This window comes from Aegilops tauschii, chromosome 3 (genome assembly GCF_002575655.3).
Source record: "Aegilops tauschii subsp. strangulata cultivar AL8/78 chromosome 3, Aet v6.0, whole genome shotgun sequence".
Taxonomy (NCBI): Eukaryota; Viridiplantae; Streptophyta; class Magnoliopsida; order Poales; family Poaceae; genus Aegilops; species Aegilops tauschii.
In genome coordinates, this window is record NC_053037.3 from 361,661,868 (window position 1) to 361,673,927 (window position 12,060).

At 46.9% G+C, this 12,060-nt stretch overlaps 1 protein-coding gene across 1 annotated transcript; it reads left to right on the forward strand.

Moving 5' to 3' along the window:
* Positions 1-8,370: 8,370 nt before the first annotated feature.
* Positions 8,371-10,289, forward strand: LOC109740105 (polyamine oxidase 1). Its single transcript, XM_020299169.4, is given in 2 exon segments — positions 8,371-9,314; positions 9,316-10,289. Coding segments are annotated over 2 exon segments (1,554 nt in total). The 5' UTR covers positions 8,371-8,642; the 3' UTR covers positions 10,198-10,289.
* The last annotated feature ends 1,771 nt before the right edge of the window (positions 10,290-12,060 follow it).

Consider the following 12,060-nt stretch of genomic DNA (forward strand, 5'->3'; position numbering starts at 1 on the left):
CTTTGATTTCAAGCACTATGACAGTAAGTCATCTCTCTACCAGTTTTGTTACCTTCGCCTTTGGAGGATATAGAAGCTTTCCGTCTTCTCTATAGATGTTTGTTTTTTGTCATCAATCTAAATATTTAATTAGTTCTATTATTACCCAAATTGTAGGCAAGTCAATCATACCTTTCATTCTTCAGTTTCTAGATTTCTTCATGATACCATATTTCCTACTATTATTATTAAGTAGCCTTACAAATTAGGATTTGTGAGGCATTTCATCTGCACGTGATGGTAGGTGGTGTTTTTTCCTTTAGTTTGAGAGGAGCCATTTTGTGTGCATTATTGGCAAGTCATCATTATTTGGGGCACGGTCAACCAAGTCCTTCAAGGACTCGACCGACCTCTGTCCAGGTATTTTTCGTCTCTTTAACAATGATCTAATCCCATGTCATAAATGAGATACATGCTATGCTATGGGAACACATTGATAATGTTGTACGACTAATTAATTTCTTTCTTCCTTGCTTCTGCTTTGCAGTTACTTGGTAATGTTTTACTTGGTCTTGTCCAAAAGAGATATCGGACGATATCATTACTCTACTTTTATTGTTAAACTTGTTAAGGTGAAACTTAAGAATTTGATTCTATCTTTAAGTTTATCTATCTTTGATTATTTTCAATATATGAAAATTAGTTTCACTTGACCACACCATAAGATGTGCAGTATTGACTCATTATACATGCTCCTACGCATTGTGCAAGTCATTTCAATTCAGTTTAGTAGTCACTCCCTGTTTGTAGAAAGCACTTCATAAATTAAATGCCAATAAAGCAGCACCCTTATTCTCCATAGGGTCTGTATGTTGTATCTAACAAGTTAAAAAAGCAAGATCATATAGATTATCTTTTAATAGACATTCTTTTAGTACATTCCTGCTAATTTTCAGATATTGCAAAATCATGATATTTGGCTGCAGAAAGAGGGTGTGCGATCAGCTGTCCCAAGAGCTATCTTGGACATTAGAAAGAACAGTTGTGTCATTGTTGCAGCATCTTCTGGGAAAAATACACATGCATGGTATGCTTAACAAATCTGAATCTTTGCAAGGAACAAATTATGTCATGCTTGTTTCAATGCTAGGAGAGGGAGTGTGTTAATGCTATCATATTCAGAGATCTCTCCTTCCTCTTTGTCTTGTTACTTTGAGAGTATTTGAGTTGTCTATTTTCTCAAAGCTCGTAATAATGGGGCTGACACACTAGCTAGGATTGGTGCTTCCCAGGACCATGTAGTCTTGTGTTGTTTGGTCTTTGACATCACAAACTTTGTAATTTGGTGGCTGACAATTTGGCTAGCTCATCTCTAAATGAAAACTCTGCTTTCGACTAGAATAATCTTATGTCTAAGTAGTATGGCGCTTATGAAATCTTTGGTGGTAACTCACAGACTTAGAGCGACGTTGATTATATGAGAAAGATACCATTTTCTTATCAACTATGCTATTTGTTGGCTAAGAGGGTTTTTGATTATATGAGCTGACTTATGAGCAATGCCATTTTCTTATCAACTCTACATTGTAAATGATGTGTCATATTGTGATTATCAAAACTACAATTTGTGAACCAAATATTGGCATTTAGGAACTTGCTGGCAACATGTGTCTATATGCATATTTTGAATAATATTGGGTAACAAGATAAACATGACGTATGACCACTTTATGACAATTTGCTTTAAAATTATGCTTCTCAATTAAATTTATGAACATTTCAACCATTTTATTGAAACAATGGACGGGCGCGGCAACGCGCGCCTTTGATGATCTAGTAATTTCATCAGCTCATCCATCTTTCCACTCAAAACATTAATCTCTTCAATCGCATGCACTTTTTTACTAGTGGAAGATCTTTCGGTATGCCATTGAGAATAATTAACCATAATATTATCTAGGAGTTTAGTACCTTCTCCTAAAGTAATTTCCATAAAAGTACCTCCCGTGGCCGAATCTAAAAGATTTCTAGAAGCAAAATTCAATCCGACATAATTTTTTGTATAATCATCCACAAATTCAAACCATGAGTAGGGAAATTTCGTATCATCAATTTCATCCTCTCCCAAGCTTGTGCAACATGTTCATGATCAAGTTGCTTAAAGTTCATAATCTCGTTCCTAAGGGAAATGATTTTAGCGGGAGGAAAATACTTGGAAATAAAAGCATCCTTACACTTATTCCATGAATCAATTCTATTTTTAGGCAAAGATGAAAACAAGTTTTAGCACGACCTCGAAGCGAGAACGGAAATAGCTTCAATTTAACAATATCATTATCCACATCTTCTTTCTTTTTCATATCACACAAATCAACGAATTTGTTTAGATGGGAAGCGGCATCTTCACTAGGAAGGCCAGAAATTTGATCTTTCATAAAAATATTCAACAAAGCGGCATTAATTTCACAAGATTCTGCACTAGTGGCGGAAGCAATCGGAGTACTAATAAAATCATTACTATTGGTGTTGGAAAAATCACACAATTTGGTATTCTCTTGAGCCATCGTGACAAAGCAAGCAATTCAACACACAGGCACGCAAAAAGCAAACAAAGAAGACGAACAGAATGTTGGGGAACGCAGTAATTTCAAAAATTTCCTACTCACACGCAAGATCCATCTAGGTGATGCATAGCAACGAGCGGGGGAGTGTGTCCACGTACCCTCGTAGACCGAAAGCGGAAGCGTTTTATCAACGCAGTTGATGTAGTCGTACGTCTTCATGATCCGACCGATCCTAGCACCGAACGTACGGCACCTCCGTGTTCAGCACACGTGCAGCTCGATGACGTCCCTCATACTCTTGATCCAACTGAGGTCGAGGGAGAGTTCCGTCAGCACGACGGCGTGGCGACGGTGATGATGAAGTTACCAGCGCAGGGTTTCGCCTAAGCACTACAACGATATGACCGAGGTGTGTAACTGTGGAGGGGGGCACCGCACACGGCTAAGAGATTGTCTGTTGTGCCTTTGGGGTGTCCCCTGCCCACGTATATAAAGGAGGGAGGAGGAGGAGGCCGGCCCTAGAGGGGGCGCGCCAAGTGTGGGGAGTCCTACCAGGACTCCCAAGTCCTAGTAGGATTCCCCTTTTCCTTTCCGGAGTAGGAGAGAAGAAAGAGGGAAAGAGAGAGGGAGTAGGAAAGGGCAAGGGGGGGCACCGCCTCCTTTCCCCTAGTCCAACTCGGACCCATGGGGGGCGCGCGCGTCCTTCCCTTTGGCCTGCCTCCTCTATTCCCGTATGGCCCAATAAGGCCCAATACTTCTCCCGGCGAATTCCCGTAACTCTCCGGTACTTCGAATAATACCCGAATCACTCGGAACCTTTCTGATGTCCGAATATAGCCTTCCAATATATCAATCTTTACCTCTCGACCATTTCGGGACTCCTCGTCATGTCCCAGATCTCATCTGGGACTCCGAGCAAACTTCGGTCATCAAATCACATAACTCATAATACAAATCGTCATCGAACGTTAAGCGTGCGGACCCTATGGGTTCGAGAACAATGTAGACATAACCGAGACACATCTCAGGTCAATAACCAATGGCGGAACCTGGATGCTCATATTGGCTCCTACATATTCTACGAAGATCTTTATCGGTCAAACCGCATAACAACATACGTTGTTCCCTTTGTCATCGATATGTTACTTGCCCGAGATTCGATCGTCGGTATCCTCATACCTAGTTCAATCTCGTTACTAGAAAGTCTCTTCTTGTTCCGTAATGCATCATCCCGCAACTAACTCATTAGTCACAATGCTTGCAAGGCTTATAGTGATGTGCATTACCGAGAGGGCCCAGAGATACCTCTCCGATACACAGAGTGACAAATCCTAATCTTGATCTATGCCAACTCAACAAACACCATCGGAGACACCTATAGAGCATCTTTATAATCACCCAGTTACGTTGTGACGTTTGATAGCACACAAGGTGTTCCTCCGGTATTCGGGAGTTGCATAATCTCATAGTATGAGGAACATGTATAAGTCATGAAGAAAGCAGTAGCAATGAAACTGTAACGATCATAATGCTAAGCTAACGAATGGGTCTTGTCCATCACATCATTCTCCTAATGATGTGATCCCGTTCATAAAATGACAACACATGTCTATGGTTAGGAAACATAACCATCTTTGATAAACGAGCTAGTCAAGTAGAGGCATACTAGGGACACTTTGTTTTGTCTATGTATTCACACATGTACTAAGTTTCCGGTTAATACAATTCTAGCATGAATAATAAACATTTATCATGAAATAAGGAAATAAATAATAACTTTATTATTGCCTCTAGGGCATATTTCCTTCATAGAAGAGGGGCAAAGAAAACGCAAATCTTTTCGAAAATCGTTTTAGAACTGGGGGAGAGGAAAACGAGAGGCTAATGGCGAATAATGTAATGCAAGAGATGAGAGTTTATGATGGGTAATTGGTATGTCTTGACTTCGCGTAGATCTTCCCGGCAACGGCGCCAGAAATTCTTCCTGCTTCTTCTTGAGCTTGCGTTGGTTTTTCCCTCGAAGAGGAAAGGCTGATGCAGCAAAGTAGAGATAAGTATTTCCCTCAGTTTGAGAACCAAGGTATCAATCCAGTAGGAAACAACACACAAATCACCGAATACCTGCACAAACAATCAAACAACTTGCACCTAACGCGATAAAGGGGTTGTCAATCCCTTCACGGTTACTTGCAAAAGTGAGATCTGATAGAGATAGATAAACGATAAAGTAAATATTTTTGGTATTTTTGGTTTATAGATCGGAAAGTAAAAGATTGCAAAATAGTAGATCAGAAACTTACATGATGGAAAATAGACCCGGGGGCCATAGGTTTCACTAGAGGCTTCTCTCAAAATAGCAAATAATACGGTGGGTGAACAAATTACTGCCGAGCAATTGACAGAAAAGCGCAAAGTTATGACGATATCTAAGGCAATGATCATGAATATAGGCATCACATCCGTGTCAAGTGGACCGAAATGATCCTGCATCTACTACTATTACTCCACACATCGACCGCTATCCAGCATGCATCTAGAGTATTAAGTTCATAAAGAACGGAGTAATGCATTAAGTAAGATGACATGATGTAGAGGAATTAACTCAAGCAATATGATGAAAACCCCATCTTTTTACCCTCGATGGCAACAATACAATACGTGCCTTGCTGCCCCTACTGTCACTGGGAAAGGGCACCACAAGATTGAACCCAAAGCTAAGCACTTCTCCCATTGCAAGAAAAACCAATCTAGTTGGCCAAACCAAACCGATAGTTCGAAGAGAATTACAAAGATATCAAATCATGCATAAAAGAATTTAGAGAAGATTCAAATAATATTCATAGTAAGCTGATCATAAATCCATAATTCATCGGATCTCGGCAAACACACCGCAAAAAAGTATTACATCGAATAGATCTCCAAGAACATTGAGGAGAACATGGTATTGCGAATCAAAGAGACAAAAGAAACCATCTAGCTACTAGCTATGGACCCGTAGGTCTGTGGTAAACTACTCACGCTTCATCGAAAGGGCAATAGAGTTGATGTAGAAGCCTTGCATGATCAAATCCCCCTCCGGCGGGGTGCCGAAAAAGGTCCCTAGATGGGATCTCACGGGTACAGAAGGTTCTGGTGGTGGAAAAGTGTTTTTGTGGATGCCTCTGGTGTTTTGGGGATATTTGGGAATATAAAGGCGAAAGAATTAGGTCAGGAGGTGCACGGGGGGCCCACAAGGGTGGGGGCGCGCCCTACCCCCCTGGGTGTGCCCTCCGTCCTTGTGGTCGCCTCGTGGCTCCTCCGACTCCATCTCCAAGTCTCCTGGTTGTTTTCTGGTCCAAGAAAAATCATCGCGAAGGTTTCATTCTTTTCTGCGAAACTCAAAAACAGGGAAAAACAAGAACTGGCACTGGGCTCTAGGTTAATAGGTTAGTCCCAAAAATAATATAAAACAGCATATTAATGCTTATAAAACATCCAAAACAGATAATATAATAGCATGAACAATAAAAAATTATAGATACGTTGGAGACGTATCAGCGGCCAATGTTCCGGGGCTCGGTCTGGGGGCACACTCTGGCGTTGAATCACAACCGAGAGAGCGGTCATTTCCTACTCTGGAGGGACTACTTCAATACACCCAACCCGCTCTTCAAACATCACCTATTCTGGCCCCGTTTCCATATGGCTAGGCATGTTTTCAACCGTATCCGGGAGGGGGTGGTGGCATACGATAAGTATTTAGAGTGCAAGGAGGATGCCCTGGGAAAGATTGGCTTCTCCTCTTATCAGAAATGCACTGCAGCTATTCGAATGCTTGCATATGGAGTTCCCAATGATCTCATTGATGAGTATGTCCGTATGAGCGAGTCCACGTGCCTAGAGTCCATGTATAGGTTCTGCAAGGTTGTGATAGCAGTGTTTGGCCCTGAGTACTTGAGAGAGCCAAATGTTGCACATACAACCCACTTGTTGGCGATGAATGCCAGCATGGGTTTTCAGGGGATGCTTGGTAGCATAGATTGTATGCAATAGGAGTGGAAGAATTGCCCTTCTGCTTAGCAGGGGCAGTATATGGGCCATGTCAAAGCTTGCACCGTCGTACTCGAGGCCGTTGCTTCACAAGATCTCTGGATTTGGCACTCTTTCTTCGGCATGGCTGGATCTCACAATGATATCAACGTGCTTCAACGCTCTCCGGTGTTTGCAAGGCTTGCCGAAGGCAACTGCCCGGAGGTCAATGTTAACATCAGTGGCCACAGCTACAATAAAGGATATTACCTAGTTGACGGCATCTATCCGGAGTGGACTACTCTTGTGAAGACAATCCTCAACCCTGTAGGAGAGAAGAGGAAGAGATTTGCTCAAGAGCAAGAGAGTGCTAGGAAGGGTGTGGACCGTGCCTTTGGTGTTTTGCAATCTTGATGGGGCATCGTTCGGTATTCTGTTATAACTTGGGAGTACCAAGAAGTTGTGGGTGGTGATGATTGCTTGTGTGATCATGCACAATATGATCGTAGAGGATGAGCGCCTAGAACGTATCTATGACCAAGGGTTTCAGTTTCAGGGTGACAATGTTATGCCTAAGCATGGAGGAGCGGCAAGGTTTGCACACTTCAGCAAATTTCATCATCAAATGCGTGCAGCTGTAAAATTATTTGGTTGAGTATATGTGGGCCCACATTGGCAACCAATAGATGTATATTTTTTAATGTATTTGAGACAATTTAATTTTTATTCGGCTTATAAACTATGATATATTTGTTTGGTTGTGAAACTATATAAGATGTTTGTATTTTGTTTGAATTGTGTAAACTAGGGTTAAATTTTCATATATTTGAAAATGACACGGGAGGCCGGCTGCCTGAACAAAAATGCGTCCGCGCGTTGAGTGCATGGCCGAGCCAAACACAAAAGGGGGCGAACGACCAGCTGCATCTGCCACCATTGTCAGAACCGTGGCTCGTCGGCTGGTCTCGGTGGAGACACGCGAACGACGATGAGCCAAGGACACGCGGGCGAGCTTGAGGCTCGGGCATGCGAGTCTGTTTCTTTCCTTTTTCTTAACGCAGGTAAGGCACCATCAAGCGTCAAATTTTTATTCAATTCATCGACAGTGTACAACATGAATTACATAACCCTGCTCATGAAAATCAAGAAAGGATTGCAGAACAGGGCAAGCAGCTTCAGTATGAGCAGAATGAGTACAACTAGAAATATGTTCTACTCTCGAGTTGAGAACCTCATGAGCATAATTATGAGCAATTTCATTGTTGTTTCTGAAGATGTGGAAGACAACAGTAAGAATGTGAGAAGTGGCTTGTAGGAAAGTGTTAATCGGTTGTGTGCATCTCCAGGTGATGTTCATTGATGTCTCTTGAGGCCGTCATCTTTGCCCAAGGAGGGGTTATCCATGAAGAATGGAACCTGCTTGAATTGAAGCCTGCAAGCAATCTTAGCAGCAAACTGGAGACCAGAAGCTTCAACAATGAGCGATGATTGGATCGGGTTAGTAGATGCTTGAATCATGATTTCTCGATTTGACTGGGTTCAGGAATTTGGATGTGTACTCCAATGCCAGTTTCTGGACAATTTCTCCTATCTGGGATATTTCCTTTTTGCCAAGAAGCATCAGAGAATATATTGGTACCTGCAATTGCTAAATTTGAGCCTTGTTGAATATATTTCGGCCCTGAGAGAGAATAGCAGAAGAATCCTTCGGGGAAGGATCAGCTGGACTACTTGGTTGGTCTTGCTCCTGATGATGCATGTCTTGAGCCGAAAGTATAGCATACGCTGCCTGATGAACTTGATGGGGGCGAGAGTCTTTCCTGTTTTTTCAAAGACACCACAGAAAAGTGAGTCTTTCCTGTCTTTTCAAAGACACCACAGAAAAGTGAAAATGTTAGGTATAGAGGCATGCGAGGTGCCCGTTTTTGTGAAGGGAAGTCACCCTGACTTCGCTTCTTAGTGCGCGCGAACCTATGCTATTTATTCTGCTTCTCTCCTTTGTTGTAGCGGCGCGTGCTCCTGGCTTTGCACTCTCCGGGGGGCGGGACAACTGACCAGTGCGAAACCGTCGGCGAGGTGCGCGCGGCGAGGATGGCTGAGAAGAAGCCGAGGATTGTCATAGTGGGCGCGGGCATAGCCGGACTCTCGGCGGCGCAGCAGCTATGCGGCGCGGGCCGGGACAAGTTCGAGGTGGTGGTGGTGGAGGCTGGCTGCCGCGCTGGCGGCCGAGTATACACGTCCGAGTTCGCCGGCCATCGTCTCGAGATGGGCGCTACGTGGGTGCAGGGCATCGTCGGGAGTCCCGTGTACGCGATGGCGCGGGAAGCAGGCGCGCTCCGGGAGGAGGCCGCAGACCTCCCGTACGAGCGCATGGACGGGTTCCCTGACAGCGTCCTGACTGTCGCCGAGGGAGGCGACGTCGTCGACGCGGACACGGTGGCCAAGCCGATCGAGGACCTGTACAGGGGCATGATGAAGGCCGCCCGTGCCGGTGAGGCTGTCGGCGGAGTGGGAGTGGAGGAATACCTGCGCCGGGGGCTGCGAGCGTACCAGGCGGCGCGCCCGGTCGGTAGCAAGGAGCTGGAGGAGGTCGAGGAGGCTCTGCTTTCCATGCACATCAACCGGGAGCGCACGGACACCTCCGCCGATGATCTCGGCGACCTGGACCTCGCGGCCGAGGGCGAGTACCGCGACTTCCCCGGCGACCACGTCACGATCCCCAGCGGATACACCCGCGTGGTCGAGCACCTCGTCGCCGCGCTCCCCGCCCGGTACTGTCCGCCTCGGCCTCGGCCCCCGTCGTCTCGAGTGGGGCGAAACCCCCGTGCGCCTCCACTTCGGCGATGAGGCGACGACGACGCTCACCGCTGACCATGTCATCCTCACAGTCTCGCTGGGCGTCCTCAAGGCGAGCATCGACGAGGACGTGTCCGCTACGGGCGCAATCGCCTTCGACCCGCCGCTCCCAGAGTTCAAGCGTGAGGCCGTCGCGCGGCTGGGATTCGGTGTCGTGGACAAGCTGTTCGTCGAGGTGGAGGCCGTGGAGACGCCGGAGCTGGACGGCGGCGACGAGCAGCTAGCCAGTGCGGCCCCGCCGGCTTTCCCGTTCCTGCACATGGCGTTCCTCGGAGACGCGGCGAAGATCCCGTGGTGGATGCGCGGCACCGAGTCAGTCTGCCCCGTCCACGCGGGCTCCACCGTGGCGCTCGCATGGTTCGCCGGGCGGGAGGCCACGCACCTCGAGTCGCTCCCCGACGACGAGGTCATCCGCGCGCTCCACTCCACGCTGGAATCATTCCTCCCGGCCCCACCTCGCCGCTGCAGCGGGGCAGCCGCGGGGGCGACCCCACGGTGGAGGGTGAAGAGAATCAAGAGGAGTGGGTGGGCGACGGACCCGCTGTTCCTCGGGTCCTACAGCTACGTCGCCGTCGGGTCAAGCGGCGAGGATCTCGATCGGATGGCAGAGCCGCTCCCAAGCGGGCCGGAGGCCGGTGGGACGCCGCTGAGCGTGCTGTTCGCCGGTGGGACGCCGCTGAGCGTGCTGTTCGCCGGCGAGGCGACGCACCGGACGCACTACTCGACGACGCACGCGGCCTACCTGAGCGGCGTACGGGAGGCCGACCGGCTGCTGCATCACTACCGCTGAGATTTGTTTTGGATTTTTCCCTAGACGGCGATCCGCGATCTGAGGCAAATTTGACAATTTTGACCTGGAAACGAAATAAATTCACAGAATGAACTGGGTGCGAAACTATTTCACACCCCTAACCCTTTTGTGTCGCGCCCGCCACGCCGGCGCCACACCCTACGGTGCAGCGCCTAGCTCCGCTGCGTTGCACCTCTGTCCACCGTGGCAGCCCACGGGCCCGCACCCAGCAGTGCAACGCCTCCGAGCTAGGCGCTGCACCTGTAATGTGCAGCGCCTAGCCGCTAGGCGTTGCATGTGTAATGTGCAGCGCCTAGCCGCTAGGCGTTGCACGTGTAATGTGCAGCGCCTAGCGGGTAGGCGCTGCACTGTGACTTATATGCAAACGCGCCAGCCCTCTCCTCCCCCACCCTCCCCATTAGCAGTTACAGAAAAACAGGGCGGCGGCCATCTGCACTCCCCCTCTCAATCCCCTCTCCCAAATCCTTCCGATCCGACGATTTGGTCCGTGCATTCGTTCACCAATCCATCGTGGAAGGTACTCTCCTCCGATCCCCTTCTTTCTATCCATAGAAAATATTATATTTTGAAGATTTGGGGAACCCTTGTTTGAATCTTGCATGTATTAGATTTGGGCAACTTTTGTTTGAATCTTGCATATATTAGATTTGGGGAACCCTTGTTAGATTAGAATGTGGTTTGGATAGATAGGTTGCCATGTTATTTATATAGTTTGGATACATAGATTGATATGTTATTTCTATGGAGAAGTAGATTGACATGTTATTTGTATGGAGAAGTAGATTGACATGTTATAGTTTGGATACATAGATTGACATGTTATTTGTATGAAGTAGGCCCAAGTAGGGGGAAGCAGCATATGCTTTGGATCTTGCATGTAGTAGGCGTACTTTAGTTTTTTTGAATTGAAAAGATAATCATGTTGACAAGAATGCTTTGTTGAAATTGTTAGGATGGTTTGGCTTCTCGATGATCACTGGGACCATCAACACCGGTCGTACGCTATGTCGGTGCAGCAGCGGGTAATACTGAAAGTGGCCGGTGTTATGAATTTCGTATGTTTTTTCAAACACATATGTAATGTTATGATTTGTTTGTTTGTAGGAGCTTGCACCTCTGAAGCTTCGGTCTCACGGGATCAGCCTTGGAGGGATGCGCTATGATGAGCGGTACACACCTTATGTTAGGGAGGCAGGACTTCTCCCTTTCATTGAGTTGGTCCGCCGGTCGACGCCACCCAACAATGCTGCAGCACTCACCGCGCTTATTGATCATTGGAGGCCGGAGACACACACTTTCCATCTTCGGACCGGGGAGATGACCGTGACGCTGCAGGATACCGCTATGATCACCGGTCTTCCTATCGATGGCAATCCTTTATGTATGAACACCGATTCTGAAGGGTGGCGCGCGCAGATGCATGCCCTTATCGGTATGGTTCCTCCGGAGCCTCGGGAGCCAGAAAGGGAAGATAAGAAGAAGGAAAGAGTCGCAGCGGGCGCTACTTTCACGTGGATATCATCGAACTTCGCTCATTGCCCCAATGATGCTAATGAGGACCTGGTGAAGACTTATGCTCGTGTCTACATGTGGTACGCGATATCGAGGACACTGTTTGCTGATGGCGCAGGCAAGAGTGCTCCATGGATGTGGCTGAAGGCGTTGACCGTCTTCGATAGCAAATGGAGTTGGGGTTCGGCGACACTAGCTTACTTGTATCGACAGGTATGAAGTTGTTTCCTTTTCACTTCATTGATACATTATCAATGCGCTCTTGCGGCAAATTTGACCATGTTCTTTTTTATGTGCAGTTGGACGATGCCAGTTGTAGGCACACTGGAG